Here is a 25269-nt window from a genome sequence, read left to right on the forward strand (position 1 = left end):
CAGTGCCCTGGCAGCTACCCTTTCCCTCTGCTAGCCTGGCTCCGGCAGCTTGCGCAGCCTCTATGTTGATGTAGCAGTACAGCTAGCATAGGCCCTGTAGCTATCAGTGCCCTGGCAGCTAACCTTCCCTCTGCTAGCCCTTTCCCGGTGCTTCCATGGTTAACCCTTTGCTACCCTGCTTGCCCCTCAGTTCTCTAGACCAGTTCTCTAAACCAGTTCTCTAGACCAGTTCTCTAGCCCAGTTCTCTAGACCAGTTCTCTAGACCAGTTCTCTAGACCCAGTTTCTCTAGACCAGTTCCCCCAGTTGCCCCTCTGCTACCCTAGTTACCCCTCGGCGACCCTGTTTCTTTTGCTAGCCCCACTCTTGTGGTGGCTTCCCCTGCTGGCTTGGCCAGTACCTCTTGTTTTGCCCCCTGCCACTCTGTCTGTATTTGTTTTGGGTCGCCGGGTGGCTCCCGTTGGAGGGGGGGATACTGTGAGGTTTTGCCCGCTGCTCACTACCTTTTCTCTGTCTTCTTTAAGCCTACTGTTAGGAATTCCCTATTCTCTGTCTTCTTTAAGCCTACTGTTAGGAATTCCCTACTCACTCTCTCTAGCCCCCACCCTCTCGTTCCTTACCCTTAGTGGCCACACCTGTTTGATATTCTATTATCTCTCGCACCTGTGGTGGCAGGCTAATTAGTCCCCCTGTGGGCTTTAAATACCAGGGCGCTTCCCCTCGTTTTGGCGTGGGGTCGTGTTGTATACTTGCCGAGTCATATTCTCTAAACATCTAGACTCTTTCGGGAGATCCTCTGTCTGCCTATGCTGTTCCATTCTCCGGCGTCGAGATGTTTGCTCCAGCCTTCGCCTGCTGTCGCCGTTGCCTGAGAGTGGGACTGGTCTGCGCTCCCTAGACTTCCACGGGAGGCATCCCAGTCATCCACTTCAGACCCCCCGCGCAGCTGTCGTCCTGACGCACATCCAGACCAGCGCAGACGCTCTCCAGTCCACAGCGCGCAACGCGCATCTTCCAAGGACGCTCGAGCTTGGCACGCTCTCCAGACCAGCGCGCAACGCGCATCTTCCAGACCTTCGAGCTTGGCACGCTCCTCCGTACCAGCGCTCTGACGCGCATCTTCCAGACCTTCGAGCTTGGCACGCTCCTCCGTACCGGCGCACAGACGCGCATCTTCCAGACCTTCGAGCTTGGCACGCTCCTCCGTACCAGCGCTCTGACGCGCATCTTCCAGACCTTCGAGCTTGGCACGCTCTCCAGACCTCAGCACGCCGACGCGCATCTTCCAGACCTTCGTGCTTGGCACACTCCTCCTGGCAGACGCACCCCGAGGCGTCTCTCTGTTCTGACGCGCACACCAAGGTGTGGCGCGCCACTCTGTTCCTCGGCTCCGACAGTGGCTACCCGGTGGACGACATCCTCGCCACCGCCACTGTTCCAGCTCCCTGTTCCGACGCGCACACCAAGGTGTGGCGCGCACTCTGTTCCTCGGCTCCGACAGTGGCTACCCGGTGGACGACATCCTCGCCACCGCCACTGTTCCAGCTCCCTGTTCCGACGCGCACACCAAGGTGTGGCGCGCGCTCTGTTCCTCGGCCCCGACAGTGGCTACCCGGTGGACGACATCCTCGCCACCGCCACTGTTCCAGCTCCCTGTTCCGACGCGCACACCAAGGTGTGGCGCGCACTCTGTTCCTCGGCTCCGACAGTGGCTACCCGGTGGACGACATCCTCGCCACCGCCACTGTTCCAGCTCCCTGTTCCGACGCGCACACCAAGGTGTGGCGCGCGCTCTGTTCCTCGGCCCCGACAGTGGCTACCCGGTGGACGACATCCTCGCCACCGCCACTGTTCCAGCTCCCTGTTCCGACGCGCACACCAAGGTGTGGCGCGCACTCTGTTCCTCGGCTCCGACAGCGGCTACCCGGTGGACGATGCCCTCGTCACCGCCACTGTTCCAGCACTCTGTTCCTCGGCTCCGACAGCGGCTACCCGGTGGACGATGCCCTCGTCACCGCCACTGTTCCAGCACTCTCTCCCTCGGCTCGGACAGCCAGCCGCCCCGGTGGCGATGCCTTCGTTCCCGTTGCTGTCCCTGTACCATTACGCATGCGCCTGGGTGAGTTTTGATTGTGATGTCACTCACCCAGCGTAATGTCCTTGCCCCCGTTCCCGCTGCTGTCCCCGTACCTTTACGCATACGCCTGGGTGAGTTTTGATTGTGATGTCACTCACTCAGCGTAGTGCCCTTGCCCCCGTTCCCGCTGCTGCCCCTTTACCTTTACGCATACGCCTGGGTGAGTTTTGATTGTGATGTCACTCACTCAGCGTAATGTCTCTTGCCCCCGTTCCCGCTGCTGTTCCTGTACTTTTACGCATACGCCTGGGTGAGTTTTGATTGTGATGTCACTCTCCCAGCGTATTGCCTCTGTTAGTTAGTTTGGACATTTCATCTCCCAGCGTATTGCCTCTGTTAGTTAGTTTGGACATTTCATCTCCCAGCGTATTGCCTCTGTTAGTTAGTTTGGACATTTCATCTCCCAGCGTAATGCCTCTGTTTTTGGTTCTCACTTAGAATAGTATTTTTGGACTTTACATCTCCCCCTGTGTGTTTGTCACACGAAGATATTATTACTTTGTTCACTTTGTTATTTGGACTGTTCTGCACCTGCTCTGTTTTTTCCCTTTTGTGCATTAACTCTCTCCTCTGTCCTGCAGAGCGGCCCAGATGTTTTCCCACCAGTCCCCAGTTCCTCCCTGTACCCCAGCCCGCCTCCGCGGGCCTCTGTTCCCTCTGTCACCAGAACCTGTTCCCTCTGTTCCCCAAGTTCCCCCCTTCTAGTTCCAGCTAGTTCCTAGTCCCTAGTCCTCTATCCCTAGTTCTCCTAGTCCCTAGTCCTCTATCCCTAGTTCTCCTAGTCCCTAGTCCTCTATCCCTAGTTCTCCTAGTCCCTAGTCCTCTATCCCTAGTTCTCCTAGTCCCTAGTCCTCTATCCCTAGCTCTCCTAGTCCCTAGTCCTCTCTCCCTAGTTCTCCTTGTCCCTGGTTTACCTAGTCTCTAGTTCCTCTGTCCCAAGGCGTTCCCTTAACCTTCCCTTAGGCGTTATTCCAGTGTTTTGTGTTTTCTCCCTTAAAGGGACAGTGCCCTTTTCCCTGTATTTCCCTGTTGTTCAATAAATATCTGTTTCTTGGCAAACCATCATACCTGTCTTGTGTTGTGCGATTGGGGTCGGTTACAAACCATAACACCTGAGATCTTTGGTCCGTTTTAATCAAACCCTGGTTTGTTTACCTCGGATAAGTTGGTTTTCGCTGGTGTCAAAGCTTGTCGGTGCAGACCAAATAAGCCAACTCTGGGCCGCCTGAAAACGTGCATCTCTGGTGCGGTTAGTTTGAGGTGTGAACACAAACGGGACCAAAGGCAGGAAAATACCTGAAAAATCACACATCTTATGAAGCTGATTGGACAGTTTTTGTTGACATTTTCCATATATTTCTAAACGTGTGATTTTTCAACATCATAACGTTCGTAGTTGGTCAATCTTAAATAGCCAAATAATGTTGTGATACTAAACAAATACCTTGCATGCATGATTGGTATGTGGACAAAACATATGGTGTTTCATAACATTTGTGTAAGGTGGAGATCGCATAATTGTTTTATCCACATTAGATTAGATTAGATTAGATTTAAATGTATTGTCATCATACAGCACAAGTATACAGTGCAATGAAAATAGGTTTGACATCCAACGAGAGTGCAAATGTAACTGTAAAGTCTAAAGCGCAATAGTAATATACAATGCACAGGTGATTAAACTGGGTATAAAATATATAAAGTATATATATAAACTAGAGCTGGGCCGTTAACGGCGTTAACGTGCTGCGTTTAATGCATTAATTGCATTAATCAATTTAATTAAAAAAAAAATAATTTTACAATTTACCTTTTACAAATTACCTTTATTTACCCAGGGTAGGTTCTCTGAGCACAGATGCTCTTTTTCAGGAACGCCCTGCTTCACATTCACACAGTTCCATTCACACCTGGGAGCTGCCCAGTACAACCACAGTTGACACCATTGGCCACTGAGCAACTACACTGGAGCAGTTGATTTGCATTGGCAGGGTTTGGCCCTGTCTGGCACCCAACGGGAAAAATATTATAGGCACTATAAGTAGACACCGCTACATAAAACAAGCTGGTCTGCCTGAGTGACTGGTGGAATAAGGAGAAATAGAGATTGGACTGATTGAGTCAAGCCATGTCACATAGTTCAAGTTTGAAATGCTTCTTTCTGTTTTGCTCCTGAGAGTGTGCTAGATACTGTACTGTACTGGTAATATTATTTATTTGTGTTAACTTCTGTATAAAACAACTTATTAAACACAAGTACATCTTATTGAACATTATTTTGATATTTCATTACCAATTATCATAGCAAAACAGCTTTTTCAAACAGTCTGTAATGCATTTTGGAAACGGGCTCATGGTGTAATGGGCCACCTGGCCTGAGAAACATAAGGAGGAAAGAAAAAGTAAGGACTTACTTCTGGTCATTATTTGGGTAGAACACACATATTTTGAATGCCTTCGGCAGTTTTTTTTTTTTTTTTTGCCATTTTAATCTAGATTAATCTAGATTAAATCCAGGATTGCAGATAGATTAATCTAGATTAAAAAAGTTTATCTATGCCCACCTCTAATATAAACATATATAATCTCTTACCTTGCGATGCAGCTGGATTCGAGAGATCACAAGATTCTTTGTAACAATATAATCTCCCGTTTACCAAAAGGTTTTGAATTAAGTTATATAGTGACAAGAATTAATGGTTTTGTTAACCAGATTAGATTAGATCCATAAACCACTTTATCCCCTTCATACATTACGTTTAATTATTCCTCCACTGTAACACTTCCTCCGGTCCTGGTCCTATGGGATCAGGATCCAGACATTTATATTCACAACCTCCCATCAATAACAATAACTCTCAGTCATCATTTCCAACCGGTGGGCTGATGCCGATCTGGCATCAGCTCACACATCAACTCATTATTGTTTATTGTCAGTTGTGTCTGTTATGTGTACTATCTGTGTTGTTGTTGTTATTGTTGTCTCCACTGTGTTAGTCTTGTGTTTCCCTGTCTGTGGTTTGTAATTATGTTTTAGTCTGGTTGTTTGTTATTGTTTTCCCAGTACTCTGTGCTCTATTGTTTCTGTCTACCACACCTGTGTCTTGTTTGTAAATTACCCTCTGTGTCTTGTCAATTAGTCTTGTGTATATAGTCCTGTCTGTCCTGCCCTGCTGGGCGCGGTCACTGATAAATGTTACCTGTGTATGTGTTGAAGTAAACTGTTAATCGTCAAGTGCTGTCTCCGGTCTCATCTATCCATACTCTGCCATCTGGGTCCAACATGACTAAGAAGCGTACTAATCGTAACACTCCACATCCTGGCAATCCAGAGTGAACCATCTCCTCAGTGCCTCAGCCTCTGATGAAAATGTATGGACAAAACTACCCAAATGAAAGAATTATTCCTGCAAGTTTGAAGCCCCTTTTCACAGCAACATGTTGGCAGTGATCACATTGGTGTGTTTGTACAGTGTGAAAGATAACCAAACCAAATGAAAAATGCAACAATGTAGGCTAAATGCAACTTCACCCCTGAATCGTGCAGTCTACCGAACTATAGGTGTGAAAGCAACGTGAAAAATGACCATTTCACTGTTTTTGTTTACAACTGCAGGGCCAGAAATCTTGTTTACAAATATATTTACTATTCAAAGAAGCACCTGCTTACCACCTCCTCCTCCCACACTGTGCAATATATAACCATTCAATGCAATTTCCTCCCAACATCAAGTGCAATATTCTACCCTTCAATATTCATAAGTGCAATTATCCACTACTGTCTGACACTGTGATTGTTGTATATTCTGTATATTGTATAGTATTGTGACATTGTTTATTTTTTATTACTTGTGTGTATAGTATCATATTGTATAGTATTGTGGTATTATCTTTCTTTTTTATTACTTGTGTGATTTTATGCTTATTTTCTATTACCAGCACCTTAAATTAAAGTCCATAATCTCGTTGTACGCAAGTAAAATGACAATAAAGAATTTATGATAAAATGTGATAGACTTCATAGATCATTATCAATTCAAGAAATGACATTACAGTAACAGGCTCTGCAAATGTAAACAATTATCTCTCTCAGAACTACACAGTGCACCTTTAAATGTAAGAAATGTTCTCCAGCATGGCGCTGAAACACCCTCGCGGATCTCAAAATGGATGTGCAACTCATCGCACCCACATTCTTCTCTCCAACCACAAGACTTGCAGTGTGGCTTATCACAAACTAATCTAAAGACATTCGTTGGCACGGGCAATTAACAAGAGATTGTAAAGTTGCAAAACAATGCCTGGTGCTTACGCTCCCCGAGGGGGTGCCGAGGTTTGTTCTAATTGCCACCTTGAGAAAATCTGGCTGGGATAGTGATATAGCGTTATAGGGCCAAGAATGTGTTTGTTATATAAACACATGGGCTTTTTGGTTTGTCTGAATCCATTCCCAAGCTATTATGTTGTTATATATACATAATATATATAAAAAGTAAGACCCACACAATTTTCGTGTTTCGATTGGCTTCTTTTTTTAATTGATTTTTTTATTGAAATATTTCCGTCCCACCACTGGAATTGATACAACCCAAGTAGCCCCACATGGCATGAACGTCACTGTCTACGGGACACAATCCATTATACATCATACAGTGATGACAGTTTCTTTTTCCTTTTAAAGACAGCTTGATTCGTTTACAAAGGTCCCAAATCAAAACACATCACAGAAAGGAACGAGCGATGTCTAATTGTTATTGGAAATATTCCCACATTTGATTTGATACATTCTTTTTCACTTTTGATTGGCTTTAGCGTTCATGTTCCTTGTTCAATCACTTAACACCTCAAGAGGTTCTTTTTGTAAAGGCCAAAAAATGTAAAGCTGTTTTTAACAAAGTCATAGCCGAAATAACCTTTAGCACAGACACATTCATAGATCATGAACCCACTTCGTAAAAGAACCTCACATCTCCGTACCCACTCACTTTGCGAGATAAATCATACAAGCGTACAGGCTACGCTCCTACAATCAGAATACATATCATGAGAAATGAAAACTATGAGTAACAACCATCTAAAATCCAGCTCGGGGACCCTGATGTAAACAAGACGAAAGTCTTTCTCTGGTCTGCATCCCCTTAACAATTGTGTGTATTGAGCTATACTGTATTGTACCCATTCTGCAATCTGTTAATAAAATGTTCCATCAATCAATCAATCAAGCTGTAGGCTACAACGTGTCTCATTTTCCTATCATAAAAAGCAAGAACTCTACCGAGAGGCTACAGAAGGCTTAGGTGTAGAGAGAATGACAGGGCCAGCGCATTGGGACATTAACCCTACATGCTTCACTTCCTAAAGAAACTCCAGATTCCTAAACCCTAAAACCCTTTGGCTGCCGAAACAAGATAACGTCTCCCTGTCCTTTTTTTTTTTTTTTATCATTCAGGGAGTTCACTTCTGGCCTGCAAAGTGCTTGTTGAGGATGCCCTTGGCCGTGTCGAGAGCGGCGTCGGCGGGCACGGGGATGTGAGGCGCGATGCCGGCCCCCTCCCAGGCGGGCCCGGAGGCGGTGTCGGAGTGGACGGTGGGGATGCTGAGGTAAACACCGGTCTCTCCGACGGCGAAGGTCTGGGGCGGGTGGGAGGCCCCGGCGGTTGTCTCGCCGACGATCATGGCGCGGCCGAGCTTCTTCATGATGTAGACAAACTCCTCGGCGGCGCCGGCGGTGGCCCCGCTGGTCAGGATGATCAGGCTCTTCTGGGGGCCGTATCTCGCTCCTGGATGGAGTGGGAGGAGAGAGAGAGAGAGAGAGAGAGAGAGAGAGAGAGAGAGAGAGAGAGAGAGAGAGAGAGAGAGAGAGAGAGAGAGAGAGAGAGAGAGAGAGAGGGAGGGAGAGAGAGAGGGAGAGAGAGGGAGAGAGAGATAGAAGGAGAGAGGGAGGGAAAGAGGAAAGAGGGAGAGAGAGAGGGAGGGAGAGAAGGAGAGAGAGAGAAAGAGAGAGGGATGTGTCAGAAAAAATGTATGATGAAAATGGTGGAGGATAAGTAGGGAGAACAGGGTAGGATGTAACGTGGTAAATGAGTTAGCGGATCGAGGTCAGTTATGGAACGGTAGCAGGTGGTTATCATGATGCTTGTCACAGGGGATTGCCACCAGTTCTCTGTGATTAACCCACTTGGGACGGTTTAAAAACGAGAGAACTAGGTTACAGCCAATCAAGTGACGCATGACAGTGGTCCTGCTGTGTAGAGACTAGTTTTCATTACCCACAGTATTTATTGGACTACACAGATTTATTGTCTTTTGGATAACAACAGTAGCTAACAAGGCCATGTAAGGTTAGTAAAGGTCAATACCCCTTGAGATCATTTAGGATATCATACACATTGGTAGTATAGTTACCTCCGCCAAGCAGGTTATATAAATATGTCTATAAGTGATATCTCAAAAAGTAATGGCCGCATTGCCATACGATATGCTGTGCACATTCATGACACCAAGAGGAAGACATTTATTGATGACCCCATAATATATCCCTATTATGCCACACTTCCCATTTTCCACCGAATAGGCTGTGACTTTTGGTGACTCCCTTGACCTTTCCTCTAGCGCGGACATATGGATTTACAGCCTCGGTCTGTTGAGACTGCAATATTGGCACATTTCTGTCATCTACCCAGTAAAATGTTGAAAGCATGTGAAAGTAATAGAGAGGGGAGATTGTTAGGCCTTGGCAGAGGTCTGCACTCCACTGAGTGCCTTCTTCTCGTTTATTCTGTAATGCCTTATGACTGATGATCTGCATTGGCTGCACACCAGAGTGTCAGCTCTTCCTCCTGGGGTCCGGCAGAATAAAGTATAATAAAGTGACTTGATTTTGTTCTCTTACCGGTGAGTTCAGTCAGGGACCAGATCTCCTGGGTCGTGCCAGAGGGTCTGTCGTACAGTGTGTCCAACAGGACAGACTTGTCGGCATCAAAGAAATAGGAGCAGAACCCTGAAATGGCCGTGGTGGGACCGCCAACGTTGTTCCTGTAAATACAATCATGTCGTCAGGGTAGATTTGTGAATGGAGCCAAGAGGAGTTATGAGTTATGATTTGGATGGATTTTGTCCAGCTTCAACAAATAGGGAGGAAAATATCTCCCCTTGAGTCGCTTCATTGGGTCTTTGTGTTCATTTGTTATTCATTCATGCGTATATCTTCACTTTACTTTATTCAAGGGTTTGCAAGACAACTGTTTGATCATGCTACGTAATTTAGTAGTTGTTCTTATACGCCTTGACTTGCACTGTGAGCTGATCTACCTGAGGTCGAGGATCATAGCGTCAGTGTTGACGACTTTGTTCCAGACGTGCTCGACGATGATCTGAGCGATGGCCTTGACTTCCTCAAAGTCTCCGAACATGTCGAAGCGCAGGTATCCGATGTTGTTTTCAAACAGGTCAGTTTGGAAAGAGACCTTGATCAGCTCAATGAACATCTCTGGAGAGTAATCCTGGGAACACACACACGACACAGTACCAGACAATAAACACACAATTCTGTATAGAAAGCATGGCCAGAATACAATAGGCAAATGTCATTAACATTTCAAACGCAAATGACAGTATTAGACTTAACATGGCTGCAGGCATGTCTCATGGATAGAGTAAGTGTCAGTGTCTTTCAACACTCATTTCATGTATTGATTAACGAGATCCTACAGTATGTCATAGTCCAGCATAAATATCTAGGCAATTATTTCGTATGTCTTTCATACAGTAGAAAGAGGCCTTGTAGAATCAATACTTTAATTTATTTAGTTTCATGTAATTTGGCACTCGTCTAATTTTACATTGCCCTTTCCCTTGAAGGAATTGGTCTGGTGAATTACTTTGTAATAACATTGTAACTACATAACAGTAATTACATATCGATTAATTGAAGATATTTGTTTGTTATTACAAATATGCAGGTGGTTGAACTGACCCGCTTCTTTTTTTAGACAAATACGAGGCAATATTTTCAACAATGAAATTATAATTTCATTCACCATTTAAACGTATTTCTAAGTAAAAATTTCAAAATAACCCTACGATCAAATGAATGAAAACAAGGATCTTACCATGGGTGGCAGGGCAGGGGTGTTGCTGGTGGTCCTCAGGATCTTGTCCCCAGAGAGGGTCTTCAGATCAGCAGTGAGCTTGGCTTCCAGACCAGCCTTGGAGGTAACCAGGCTGTACTCACCGCTCGCCAACAGGCCATTCAGTTTAGCTGCAACATCGGCGCCGATGGACTCAAAGGCATATTTCTCGGCCATGAGGGTCGCAGACCCCTCAATGATGGCGGGGACTTGGGCACGGAGGTTAATGATCTTGATGGCGGTGGCGAGAGCATCCTCGGCGTCGACCGTGACATCGGGGGTCACGCCGGTGACCTCCCAGGTCTTGCCCGTGACAGGGTTGATGGACTTGGCGGTCGGCACGGAAACGTAGAAGTCGGTGTCACCGACCTTGATCTTGTCGACTTTCACGGAGCCCCCGGCGGTCTTCTCGCCGACGAGGGTGGCCCTCTTCAGGTTCTGGAAGCAGTAGGCAAGGTCCTCCGCGGCGCCCTTGGTGTTCTTGCTGACAAGGAGGACAAGGGGCTTGGTGCCGCCATACCTCTCCCCCAGCAGCGTGGCCATGGTCCACAGCTCGGTGGTGGTGTCGGAGGGCCGGTCGTACACGCTGTCGATGTGAATCGGAGGCTCGGCCTCCGTGAAGTAAGACACTATGTAGGGGATCCCGGACATCTCCCCGCTGCCGGTTTGGCGCATGTCGAAGACCAGAGCGGATGTGGGCAGGATCTTGTTCCAGACCAGCTCCAGCAGCAGAGGGCCCACCTTCTCGGCCACGTCCTGCCCGAGGATATGATCGATCCTGAGGTAGCCGATGTTGCCCTCCATGACGTCCAGCTTGATGGAGTGCTGGAGAATGGCGATGAGCTGATCCGGGGGCAGGGCAGGGAGCTGAGGGGGGACGGCGGGGACGTAGTTGGGCTCGTGCGAGACCATCAGGCGCGGGTCGTTGATGGTGCTCTGGACCCCGGCGGTAAGCACGCTCGTCAGGGTTTCGGGGTCCGGGATGCTGAGGATCTCCGTGTTGCTGCTGGCTGCGTCGATTGCCTCCTGCATGCCTAGCAGCTTCTCTGGAGAGCAGTAATTGTCCATGAGGATTTTAGCCATGTCTACGATGAGACTTGGCGGGAAGGTGGCGCGGACGATGAAGACATTGCCAAAGACAAGAAGAGTCGTCACCAAAAAGACAGATTTTGCCATTTTTGCCTGTTGCTGTGTTGCGTCGAAATGAACCGGTGTTGATCAGCAGAACCTCCTTCTGCAAAGAGGTCTTTTGTCAAATGACACAGTTTCGGCTCTAAGGGTTCTGTTAACACACACACATAAGAGGATTTGCCCCACAATAAACCTCTAATCGTATTATCCTGAGTGCTTTTGTAAGACAATAACAAGCTAGCCAAGTAGGCACACAGCAACATGTTTCCCAGGCTACAGGTGTTAAATATATACCATTTAAAAAAAAATCCGTGTTTAAAGACACCCGTGGCATGTGGAGTGACCATTGTGTCTGACAGAAATATCCCTGAGGGATTACGGCAGGTAGATGTATCTAGTGACCCTTAGTGGCAGCAACTCTTTTTCACTAACTGGAAGTCAGTTCTGTCCATCCAAAAAGTATTTGCTACAGTGTTGTTGTTGTTGTTGTTGTTGTTGTTGTTGTTGTTGTTGTTGTTGTTGTTGTTGTTGTTGTTGTTGTTGTTGTTGTTGTTGTTGTTTTTGTTTTTGTTTTTGTACATTGGAACTATAAGTATTGTTGGCAATTCTAGTGGAAGTAAGTGGAGAGAGTCTCTGAAAAATATACTGTAAGTCCTTCTATGGTGTGAAAGCTATTTGGAAGCTTTATGGTTACATGTGACCTGAGACATGGCTTGGATCATCATTTACTTCCATTATAATGTTTTTATTAATTTATAGAACATATACATTTGAATGAAACAAATCTGATTGGTTTCTTAAAAGGGGTGAGATACCCTTTAACAGTAAAAAAAAATAAAAAGAATGATTCACATTCTAAAATGAGGTGGAAGTTCATTTGACATTGTGAAAGCTTGCAGTCTTTCCATCATTTTTGCAAACTCCCTCTTTCCAGCTCAGTCAGAATGGTATGTTACTTAAGTCTCAGTCAGCACTATGACTACAAGCTTAGAACAAGAGCCATGCTTCCCAGTTCCCACACTGTAGCATGCTGGCTGAACCCAAGAGCCTTTTACACACACACACACACACACACACACACACACACACACACACACACACACACACACACACACACACACACACACACACACACACACACACACACACACACACACACACACACGCGCACACACACACATTTTTTATTTTAAAATATTAAAATAAATAGATCATCTCTAGTCAAATATCGATTTGTATTTATAGATGAATGTGAAGCAAGCAAAATAAAAGTGAATTCACTACTTTTTTAACTTTTTATGACTGTATAGTAATTAAACGTGATGCAGAGGCGTGTAGTTATTTCTTCATGTGGTAAATATTTTATTGCAATGAAGAGATCTACAGTTCCGTGGAGAGGGGACTCTGTGTAGAAGGGAGGAGGAAGAGGAGGATGAAGAGCAGGAGTTTGTTAGGAACTTGCTCCCTCTACTGGTGACTTATGTCCTTAGCAGTAGGTAGAAAAACTGAGACAGAACAACAATCAATTGACCCGTCTCAAGCTCCCGCCCTCTTTTCTTGATCCTCCAATCACAGCTGTTGCTTCGGAGGGATGCAACGGCTGTGATTGGAGGATCAAGAAAAGAGGGCAGGGCTTTGAGATGGGTCAATTGTAGAAACAGGCAGATAAAGAAAAGCTAAATACTTGACATATTCTGATGATATTGACATTTAAAAGATAACTCAAAATGACATTTAGTGAAACATAGAACAGGAAAAAAATATATGCTTAAACAACAAACCTTGTTTCCTCACAGAAAATATGGGTGGACAGAAAATGTAATACATTTGGTATTAAAACATGTCAGCAAAGGGGATTTACTCTGAAAACTAATACATAACATATAAACCTAAGCCACACAGTCTGACAGATTTAAGGACATTCAAAAAAGGCCACTCAAAGCATCCCAGTTTTGCGACAGTTAAGGTGGGATGTGCTTTCCTACAAGTGCAATGGAGGATTTATAAGGTGCCCAAATTAATAATAAAAAAAAGTGCAATTGGTAAAAAGGAAGTAATTAATTCCAAGAGGCATTTAGGTTTGACAACGATTTTGGTTCAAAACAATAAACTTGGGACATTGTTTTAATCACTTTTCTATCCTCGTAATTCCATTCAAGTGGCCACTCGCTTGTTTGGGGATTCGGCGACGTTATCGGAAATGTCTCTTAAAACACAGGACATGATATTGGACTATTATTATCACAGGGCAAACAAAGTATTTATTTAAAAAGACAATTACAACACATAACTATTTCCCTTGCTCTTTCTTCTGCAGCCTCGCGGCTACGATTTTCTGTGCCACGGCCAGAGCATCGTTGGCCTGGGCGATGACGTGGGGCTCGACCCCCGACACACTCCACACCTTCCCGGTGACCGCACTAAAGACGACCTGGTTGGGGACAGAAGCGTACAGGATGCTGTCTCCAATCTGGTAGGTCCCGCTCGACAGCGACCCGCCGATCGTCGGCTCTCCGACCACGGTGGCCCGGTTCAGGTCTTTCATGGTGCGGGTGAATGCCTCGGCCGCGGAGCCAGTCATGTGACTGGTGAGGATGTAAATGTCCTTGGTGGAGCCGTACCTTTGACCCGAGACCTCTGGCAAGGTCATGACCTCCGTCATGGTGGTCGTGGAGCGGTCGAAGACGGTGTAAAGATGGCGTAGAGGTTCGGCGTCAAAGAAATAGGAGCACAGGAGAGGAATGGCTGTGGAGTAACCGCCTGTGTTGTATCTCATGTCAATCACAAGGGTATCAGTGTTGACTAACTTGCTCCATACTAGTTTAATAAGCTGAGGCCCGATGGCTTTGACCACCTCCACATCCGCCATCATGTCGAACCGCAGATAGCCCACGTTCCCGGGCATCACCTCTATTTTAAATAGAGCATCGATTATGAATCCCACTTCCTCCGCGGTGGGAATCTTCGGAAAGTCGTGTAGCGACTCGGGCTCGATGTCGCAGTAGAAGATGTGCAGGCGGTGGTCGCCCGAGGTCTCCTGGAGGTCTGTCGTCAGCAGAGACGCGAACGACTCGAAGTCGACCACCGACCGGTACGAGCCCTCTGCCCATTTGGTCAACAGCACCTTGCTGACCTTCATGGCGACCTCGGGGATAGCGTAGTGTACTTCTAAGAGTTCTCCTGTACCTTTGATGAGAGCCCTGACTCCCCTGTGGAACTCTATGATCTCGTGAGCGTGATCCACGGCTTCTTCGGCTAACACGATGGCATCGGGGACCACGCCTCCTCCCAGCCAGCACTCCCCGTTGTTGTCTATGAAGTTTATGAAAGGTATGGTGATCACAATATCAGTGGCCTCCACTTGGAATGTCTTTGAGTGCATTAAGGTACCGGACGTGATCTCTCCGATGACCGTGCCGCGATGTAAGGACTGCATCAGGTAAGCGAACTCTTCCCCGACACTCGCGGTGTAGTAGCTGGTCAACACATAAACTCCACGTTTGGTACCGTAGGTCGGCCCTATGATCCCAGGTGAGTTGTCATATTCCATTGTTGTGTTTTGAACCCTGTCGTATATCGTGAAGAAGTGGCGTTTCTGCGAGGTGTCTTGGAGATAGGACAGTATTATGGCTAAGGACGCAGAAGAGCCGCCTGTGTTGTAGCGAAGATCTATGACCAGGTTCTCAGTGTCTTTTAGGGGCTCCCATACCTTCTTAGCTATGTACTCCCCTAGTCTAGCTGCCACTGATGATTCAATGAACGTATCAAAGCGGAGATAGCCAGTATTCCCTGGAAGGATTTGGATTTTGAACAAAGTATCAACCAGTCTCCCTAAGAATTCGGGATCATCCGGAATGTTCTCCGGTCTAGAGTTGTCCTCCGTGATGATGGCATGGTCCTGAGCGAGTTTGATGACCAGGCGGGGGTCTTCGGACACGGCCTGGAGTTCCTGATTGAGTTTGGCAGCCAGGTCCTCCTCGGAGGTGACAGAGAAAAAGTCTGTAGATTCCAGGTGGTAAAGGAGGGCTGGACCTCTGTCAGTGAAGGCGTAAAACCTTCTGATGATATCGGAGATGCTCTGAACAGCCTTGGGAATGGCGCTCCTCACGGCCAATAGGTTCTGGGCATTGACAATGGCTTCCTTAGCGTTGATGTTGACGGATGGAGCGACACCACTAACTTCCCAGCTCTGCCCTGTGATTGGATTGACAGACCTAGCCACGGGAACCGTTATGTAGAACCCTGAATCTCCAATCCTGATCTTCTGGACCTTCACTGACCCGCCTGCCGACCTCTCTCCAACTATGATGGCTCTCTTGAGATGTTTCAACGTGTATGCCACTGCCTCAGCGGCTCCCATAGTACGTTTACTGGTTAAAATAATTAAATCTTTTTTCCTTCCATACCTCTCTCCCACGATGGCGGGCATGGTCCATAGCTCCTTAGTCGTATTCGAGGGCCTATCGAACACAGTGTCAATGTGAATGAGAGGCTCGGGATCGGAGAAGTAAGAGATGATGAACGGGACCCCGGAAAGTTCACCGGCCGTGCTGTACCTCAGGTCGAAGATGAGGGAGGACGTCTCCACCACTTTATTCCAGATGTTGTCCCTCAGCAGGGAGCCCAGCTTTGCCGCCGTCTCCTCCCCGATAATCCGGTCGATGCGCAGGTAGCCCACGTTGTTCTCCAGGATATCCAGCTTCACTGAGTTCCTCACCAGTCGGATCAGCTGCTCCGTGGGGAGGGAAGGCAACGCCGGCGGCATCACCGGGACGAAGTTGGGCTCGTACGACACCGTCAGCCTGGGGTCGTTCAGAGCCCCCTGCACCCCGGATGTGAGCACGGCGGCCAGGGTCTTCCTGTCCGAGATCTGGAGGATCTCCCCGCTGTTGATGGCCTGCTGTATAGCCTCCTGCATGCCGAGCAGGTTCTCGGGAAAGCAATAGTTTTCCAGCAGGATGTTGGCCATGTCCAGGACCAGAGCAGGCTGGAAGGACGAGCTGGCGGAGAGAGTCAAGCAGAGAAGCACTGCTGCCAGCGCAGCTGGTGTGAGCCGACCCCCCGCCATCCTATTTAGCGCCGCCGCCGACGAATGCCGCTTTTCTGTGCACTCTTCTGCTTTATCCTGCTGTTTTTGTCCATCCAGTCTGCTGCACGGGGACAGCGGCTCTGGTTGGGGAGGGAAATGTTCTTACCGGGGCAGGTTTTTTCGGGCAACATCGACATAAGAGGCTTTTGTGCCCAATAAACCTTTAATCGCATTATCTGTGGTGCATCAGCCAGCCGGCGACGATAACGCACAAAATAATTTAGAAAAGGGAGATGTTAAGTCTCTGACGGATTGTCACATGCTGCTCTCTGGGTCCCCGCGTTTCTGTTTGTTTATTTGGAATATTGTTATTTCCACTGCTGTCTGCTTCCTTTAGAGACTGGGTTTTCAGGGAATGTTTTAGCACAACACACGCACCGTTACGTAGCGTTTGGAATCTAAATAACAAGATCACATTCAAATGGCTTGAATTACAGATTTCAATTATTTGCGATGCACGTGTATCCCTTCTGTACCATATCAAGCAAATTCCCAACCTCATATCATATGATATGATCATATCACCATCCTGCTCCCCCCTCTGTAGTCTAGGAAAGGAAATGAGGGTGAGGGTCAAATATGAAATGTGCTCAGGACCACCAGATCAGTTTTAAAGCCCTTGGTGAAAGTCTCTCTCTCTCTCTCTCTCTCTCTCTCTCTCTCTCTCTCTCTCTCTCTCTCTCTCTCTCTCTCTCTCTCTCTCTCTCTCTCTCTCTCTCTCTCTCTCTCTCTCTCCCCCTATACGCCCCTCAGTCCCCCATAGTCCCCCCAATGTGGTGTTGTGTGGCACTGTGACCAGGTGGAGGGAAGGCAGCCAGGCTTTAAGGGGTCATGTCTGGGTCACTCCCCCGCCAGTGACATGATTACACTGTTTGCGGTAAAGCCGTCTTAGAGCGAAGGCAGGATCAGAGAATCTGAAAACTGCACTGTGAACACTGTGACACACAGACGGGAGATTTATTTGAAAATAGTTGTTTGCTGTGTTGAATTACATTTTCATGTAAGCTACTTTCCTCTACTTCTCTACTTTAAACGGACTACGTAAACGGACAATATATAACGTATGAAGTATATCACGGCATACATACCTTATGCATACTGCACCTTATGTGTATACTGTATACTTACTTCATCAGAGCATATATTTAGCATTTTTTGCATTTAGCATTTTTAGATTATATATATATATTAGATTAGCTATTAGATTATATTTATACTGTAACTATATTTATTGTAGGGCAAATATAACTGAGAGGGCAGGGCATACATACCCTCATCTTGCACCTTATGCGCATGTCCAGAGTTAATTATATTGTTATATTGTTTACACTGCCTATTTTTATTTTTACTTCTCCAATGTACTATAATTCTATGACCTGTATCATGTCTTCTACTACCTGTACCCCCCCCCCCCAATGCTGCTATGATGCCTGAATTTTCCCAAGGGGATCAATAAAGGAATATCTTATCTTATCTTATTTTATCTTATCTTATCTTATCTTATCTTATCTTATCTTATCTTATCTTATCTTATCTTATCTTATCTTATCTTTCTATCTCTTTCTCTCACTCTCTTACCTCATTGCATGTTGTTTCTTCCACTTCGATAACAATGAAAACAATTGTTATTCTTTTTAAAATGACTTCAGATTTTTTATTCAGATTCAGATACTGATTTCCCCAGGGTCAAATCAGTATGATGTATTTATTTATTTATTACAATTGTTATTATTTAAAAATGAGAAGATGAACCTCTTTTGTATATGATTTATTGTAGGCTTGAGTCACGGCATGGAGTACAACACAGGATTCCAGCGCAGGCATTTTTGCAAACAAGAATTAAGCGACCGGACATCTTCTCCGAACTAATGCGAGACGCTGCTCTGTTAATCTCACTTCTTAACTTTTAATACCCCCACCCCCACCCTGTGTCTTACATAATACACAATCCCCTCTGACGAATCCCCGGGAACCAATCAGGGCCTTGCATCTCATTTTAAGACTCTTTTGTCCATCGCCAATGATTCATCATGTCAGTTACAAGGTCAGTTATAGTGATTTTTGATACTAACACGAGTGAAATAGTACATCATGCCAGTTAGGGTACCTTGTGTATACTGCACCTTGTGTACATACTGTTTTCTCTGTTTACTGTATACTCTTACTCATATAGTATATATATTCAGATTCTAATTATTTATTGCCTATGTTTATGAGAGTAACATATAATATAACCGATAACCGACTGTTGATTGTTAGATCACCTCTGGATACGAAAACCAACCAAACTAATCGTGGCAGACCTAAAACATTTTAGGTCAGCGGGCTAAAATGGGACCACAAGTCGTGCTGCTATTGGAGCTATGTATAGACAAGCGTTATCTTTGTTTTTCCAAGAAGTGCTGGTGTCGATGCCCTCTCATCCTCTTGTTTGTGTTATAACAGGAGGAGGTGCTACCGTTGTAACATTGAAAGACATGACTTCCACTTTGTCTACTTACATTTAGTCATTTAGCTGATGCTTTTATCCAAAGTGACTTACAAATTGTGAACAACAAGTGAGCAGGAGGGGTACCTCTCTGGCAGCTGAGGGTCAGTGGCATTGTTCGCCAAATATTTAGTGTTTACCTTGAGTGCATAGTAGTATAGACATATTAGCATGATAGGTAGTAGTATACTTATAGTAGCATTAAGGTACAGAGTACAGAGAGACTCTGAGAAAAGGAGCTTCTATCCCCAGGCCATCAGGATGTTCAATGACTCTAACAACACTAACCCATCCATTCTACATTCATTGCACACACATCCAACATGCACACACTCACTTTAAACATTCACCTTTAACATTCACTTTAGATACTTTAAACACTTTTTAACACTACACCATATTTATCTATTTATTTATTAATAAAATATTTGCACTACATCTCTACCTCATTTGTTAGCATTTTGTACTTTAGTTTAGCATATTGTATATTTTGTATAGTGTTTGGTCTTTATTCTTTTTACTTTTTTTCCAAGCATTTCACTGTAATCTACATGTACCTTATATGTGACAAATAAAACAAAACTTGAACTTGAAACTCCGATATTGTTTTAAGAGGTGTGTTTTTTCGGCTGTCCTGACTGTGGTGGGGAGTTCGTTCTACCATTGTGGAGCGAGGACCGAGAATAGCCTGCTTCTCTTTGATGAATCGTCTATTGAGGTGAGTCGGAGAAGGTGTTAGAATCAGAATCTATAACATATTACTATTTCAACTTAATGAAATAGTAAAAGAAGAGCGTACATTATCTTTTACTTCATGTAAAATATACATTCAGAATAATAATAAATAAATAACAGAGAAGTTACAATGAAAGTGATACTGTATAAATAATTTAAGACAATTTAACATGTTCACAGTCAAAGTGAAAAATACAAATGATTTGTACTTCCACAACTGAAAGATGCCGATCGATTTCACAGAGAGTCTGCTTTTTTACTGATATCCGATATACCGATATTGTCCAACTTTAAATGTCCGATACCGATAACAACCGATACGGATATATGTAATTTTCCTTGTATACTATTTATTCACTTGTATGCATGTACATAACCTTGTTTTTGTTGCAGCCTCCCACCCCCCCCTTCCCTCAAAAGTAGGGATGTCCGATATTATCGGCCGACCGATATTATCGGCCGATATCGGCAGTAAAATGTGATATCGGAAAATATCGGTATCGGTTTAAAAAAAGAAAAAAACAATAACAATATTTGTTATATATATATCCAGTGAAATGATTAGTTACCTGAAATTATTCCGTTTTTTGGGGTGGGAAACCCTGCATATATCGGTATCGGTTGATATCGGTTGATATCGGTATCGGAAATTAAGAGTTGGACAATATCGGAATATCGGTATCGGTAAAAAAGCCAATATCGAGCATCCCTACTCAAAAGGATTTAGCTTTTTGGTCAGGCTGCTTTTGTATATAAGAATTTGTGCTTACTTGCTTGCCTGGGTAAATAAAGGTTACAAAAAAAAAATATATATATATATATATATATATATATATATTATTATTATTATTTTTTCGATACTGATCATTTCCGATATTACATTTTAATGCCAATATCGGCCGATAATATCGGTAGGCCGATAATATCTGACATATTTACATATTGTTTAAGTAATATATTTACGTTTCGTATCTGCGAAAGAAAGAAAAAACAGCCTGATATAAAGTTTACGCTTAAAATATGTAAATAAATTACATCGTATATGTAAATCAACCACAGGAAAAAGGTACATAATGTACGTTATACGTTATATTTAAGTATTGTATAAGTAATATATTTATGTTTTGTCACCCCAATATAGCAAGAAAACTACAATGACCACATTGTTGAAAAAGATGAAGAGGGGGATGCTTGAATGCTGAAAATTGGTGCTACTGCTAAAATTGAAAGACATGACTTCTACTTTGTATATTGAGGTGAGTCCCAGAAGGTGTTAGAATCAGAATCTATAACATATTACTATATTTAAGAAGAGCGTACAAGAGCTATTACACTTTTTTATTATAATCTTTTTTTTATTTTTATTTTTACTTCATGTAAAGTATACATTCAGATAAATAACAGTCATAGAGAAGTTACAATCAAAGTGTTATAAAACAATCTGAGACAATTTAACATGTTTACAGTCAAAGTGAAAAATTTAAATGATTTCTTTCCATATCTTTATGATTTCATTGCTTGTTTATTTAAAATCGACTTCTTCTTGTTTTTGGTTTTACATTGTAATATGTAATGGGGTGGGGTTTGGAGTTTAAAGTATGAGAGCTCTTGTTCTGTGTGCATGTCTTGTATGTATGTTTATTGTTTTCCGTCATTTATCATTTGTTACAGAGCATACATGCAGCTACACATTATTCTTTACTTCATGTAAAATATACATTCAGATAAATAACAGTCATAGAGAAGTTACAATCAAAGTGAATAGTGATATAAAACAATTTAACACAATTTAACACGTTTACAGTAAATTATCGTAAAGTATGCTCTTTATACAGTGGTGGACTGCATTACGTAAGGCTGGCCCCATGTGTGAAGCCATCGAAAACTGCCTGTGTCTCTCACAATGCGAAAGGTCTGGCTGACCATCGTCTTTGGCTGTTAGCTAGCATTAGCGTTAGAACTCCGCAGTTCAACGGCTAACTCTAGCCCTCGTAATCAGGAACCCACAATCTGCTTTTTGTCAATTGCCTTGGTGCTCCGCTCTGCTGCTACCGCGTCGCCGCGGGGGCGTGGCAAGACGCAAGTTGGTTACCTTAAATAATTACGCATCCTGTCTTTGGTTTATTACTACTTTCTTATAACTTTTTTACATTTCCTCCTTACCATTGGCATTAACACAACATTGCTACAGGTGCATGCTATTAAAACAAATCTGCCTTCAAATCAGCACCTGTGTGTATAAGGTGTGTAAAAATAGCCCTAATAGAGCAATCCCTGAAAAGACACATAGGCCTACAGTATAAAGTAAATGCTCGCTTCTTTAGTCACACTCACACATAGGGATTTTCTTTTTAATTCCACCTTGAAACGCTTCTATAAAAATGCCTTTTACTCATAGTATATATATTCAGATTCAAATGCTTTATTGCCTATATTTATTGTAACGTATAATATAACCGATAGGGCATACCGACCCTCATCTGAACCTTTGTTTACACACTGTTTATTTTTCTCATATCTTTATATTCAGACATAATATTGTTTTGTACTGTTTATCTTTCTCATATTATATTCAGATCAAATTTGATAGCCTATATTTATGTCTTTCTACTATTACCCTGGCCATACGTGCCTGCCTTCGCCCCACCTCCATGCTGCTATGATGCCCAAATTTCCCCAAGGGGATCAATAAAGGAATATCTTATCTTATCTTATCGTATCTTATCTTATCTTATTAAATAAAATAAATAAGAAGATTGTGCCAATTTCTAAACTCAACTGTAATAAGCGATCTGAGCCACCAGCTCCTTAAATAAATTTACAGTAGATGCAAGACTGAATGATCCCAATCACTGAAATATAACAACCACCTCAGGGCTATTTTATCAGCCTATTTCTACTTAAGTAAAGGATTTGCATTCTTCTTCTACAAATTAAATAGAGTGATCAATTTCACAGAGAGTCTGCTACAAACCATTTCCTTTAACATAATGTTTTAACTGCGACCATGTTAACTGTACTGTAAGCATTCAAAGTCTCTGTTTTGCGAAGATTGATGACAAAAGTATACAGTGTGATTTAAAACAGTGTCACAACCATGTCTTCTAATGCTGGGAATGTGCTTTTGAATAAAGAGGACTGGAACATCATGAAAACATCAACAACTGTGTAGAAAAATTTACATTTTCACATCATAGTAGCTAGTTTCAAATGAAATGCAAGACAGACCTTGTAGAAGTCTCCCCCACCCTGCATCTATCATGTAGCCGGACTGCAGTTTTTCCCCCCCATGTCATTCCTCTTGGTGGTGCAGCAACAAGGTCGCCACAATGTAGCAAGCATGTAAAAAAATACTCAAAAAAACTACAATGACAACATCATTATATGGAAAAGAATGAAGAGGGGGAGGCTTGAATGCTGAAAATTCCATACATTATTTTGCTGATATGTTATAATGACTGTGCGCTTTCGTGATCCCATACCTAATAAACCGATCAAAATACCACTTACAATTAGAATGTACAGATTTACAATAAGGCAAAGTACCTGTACAAAAGTCACCACTGGCACCACCTCTCTCTCTCACTACCTACAACCACACTCCGCCACCTTCATCTCTTCGTACACGTGTCTTATAGTGATCTGCCCGTTCTCCTGGTACATGACAGTGATGGGGTCCAGTTTGATCGGGACGCAGCATGCCATGTTGGCTTTCTTTGGGTTCCTGAGGTTGACCAGTGTCTGGATGAGGGCGTGTTTGGACGGGGTCATTTCGTCCGTCAGCGGGTGGTAACACAGGCCGCGGCACTCGAAGGCATCGTACTCGGGGGGCGCCACGATCCACTTGTCCCAGCCGATGTCTCGGAAGTTGACCTTGAGCGAGGTCTTCCGGCAGTAGTTGCCGTCCGCTTGCCTCCTCTTCCTCCTCGGCTGCCTATCCACCAGGATCTCGTTCGAGGCCTGGCCGCCCCCGTGCCAGCCGGGCCCCGAGGAGAGGATGGTTTCCTCCTCGTGGAGAATCATCTCTTTCAGCTCCTTCTTGGCCTCTTTCTTCCTGCTCCCCAGGTCGTCCGAGAAGACTATCAGAGCCGCCGAGGTGTTACCTCCGACGGCCGCGCTCACGTCCAGACATCCTCCTCCTCCGCCACTCTTCGCAGGCGCACAGTGCTTGCTGTCCACCACCACTTCAAACTCACTGGCTCCGTGGCCCGTCTTGACGTGGCGCTGAATAGCGTCGGTCACGTCGAATGCCTCCCACTGGCCTCCCAACCCGATCACCTCCTTCCCGTCTAGGAGGTGGGTCAACCGCTCGGGCTCCTCGTAATCCACCCCGTAGACTTTGATAGTGGCCTTGACCCCGTGGTAATTGACCCTCGACCCTGGATCGGCCCGTGTGAACAGCCGTAGTTCCGCGATGGTGACCTGCTCGTAGTGGGGCACGCTGATGTTGAACAGCAGTCTGTGTCTTGACTTGGTGCCGTTTCTTGCGGAGTGGCTGACGTCTGTAGGCGAGGTGTGAGAAATGATCAGTGTTATTCAAGAGAGGAGTTGAGATACATTGCTGTCAAATGTGAGCATATCTACAAGATGACACGACAAACCCTTAATTAAGCTACAAGCATAGACATCGCACGGAGGGAGATGCATATTCGTTTTTCAATTAAATTAATGTTGGGATCACTGACAGAAAAGCACCTAATTGAAAAGGTTGCCCATTATCTTTTGCTCATCAAAGTTATACTCCTCTCGTCCTCTTCTCTTATATATATATATATAGATATCTATATATACCTTGGATGGTGAAGCTCCGTATGACATCAGACTCTGGGACCGCGGTGGCGTTGGAGACGTACTTGTTGTACAGCTCCACCATGAACTGAGGAGGGAAGATCTTCCCCTGCTCCTGTGGAACATCTGACATGTTGAGTTGCCTCAGAAATCCCTCCTTCACGTTCCCTAGGAGGTTCTCTAACCTGGAAACCGTATCTTCCTCCCCGAGAAGGTCCCGCTCTGACAGCTGGGAGTAGTATCTGTCAGGTTCCTCGCTTTCAATGACGTTACTGAGTGGTTTGCAGCTACATGAGCCGGTGGACACCACCAGACTCAAACACAGCTGGAACAGGAACGATCTGGAACATTGCATTTTGGTTTTAGATTTGGACCGACCCGACACAGATTTTTAACCCCAAACAGACGCAAACTTTACCCTGTCCTCTGCCACTCTTTGGGCTTTAAAACTGCCTTTGGGGCGACAACGTTCGAAAATTTAGATTTCTCCGTGCTAGGATCGCCGTCCTGAGGTCCTCTCCCATGCTCCCAGAGTAAACAGGGAACTCATGTCAACCAAAATAGTAGCACAGCCATGCTTATCTGTGCCATTGATGCCTTCTCCTAGGCCTTGTTATCGTTGGGGGATTGGTTGCTAATGAAGACACTGTAAACACTGGACGGCGATAATGAGGGGCGCGCTGGAAAACCGTGAGATTAGTGACAGACAGACACTTTCATGAAGTGGCTTTTTCCCAGAACAGCGGTCAACTTTGGGGGGCCAGCGGAAATCG

The 25269-nt window shown here is 44.8% G+C and overlaps 3 protein-coding genes across 3 annotated transcripts; all 3 read right to left on the reverse strand.

Annotated features, from left to right (window-relative positions):
• Positions 1 to 7590: 7590 nt before the first annotated feature.
• On the reverse strand, positions 7591 to 11441 carry LOC311235522 (retinol-binding protein 3-like; the record flags this gene model as incomplete). The annotated part of the gene is made up of 4 exons (XM_084322990.1): positions 7591 to 7916; positions 9029 to 9171; positions 9448 to 9638; positions 10248 to 11441. 4 exons carry the CDS (start codon positions 11439 to 11441, stop codon positions 7591 to 7593), a joined length of 1854 nt encoding a protein of 617 aa, XP_084179116.1.
• A 2245-nt stretch (positions 11442 to 13686) lies between these two features.
• LOC311235523 (retinol-binding protein 3-like) lies at positions 13687 to 16464 on the reverse strand (the record flags this gene model as incomplete). The annotated part of the gene is made up of 1 exon (XM_084322991.1): positions 13687 to 16464. The coding sequence occupies one exon, from the start codon at positions 16462 to 16464 to the stop codon at positions 13687 to 13689; it is 2778 nt and encodes a 925-aa protein (XP_084179117.1).
• Positions 16465 to 23293: 6829 nt separating this feature from the next.
• Positions 23294 to 24851, reverse strand: LOC311236302 (growth/differentiation factor 2-like; the record flags this gene model as incomplete). Its single annotated transcript, XM_084323988.1, has 2 exons — positions 23294 to 24210; positions 24500 to 24851. 2 exons carry the CDS (start codon positions 24849 to 24851, stop codon positions 23294 to 23296), a joined length of 1269 nt encoding a protein of 422 aa, XP_084180114.1.
• Positions 24852 to 25269: the final 418 nt, after the last annotated feature.

This window comes from Notolepis coatsorum (genome assembly GCF_963971535.1).
Source record: "Notolepis coatsorum genome assembly, chromosome: 10".
In the NCBI taxonomy this organism is placed as follows: domain Eukaryota; kingdom Metazoa; phylum Chordata; class Actinopteri; order Aulopiformes; family Paralepididae; genus Notolepis; species Notolepis coatsorum.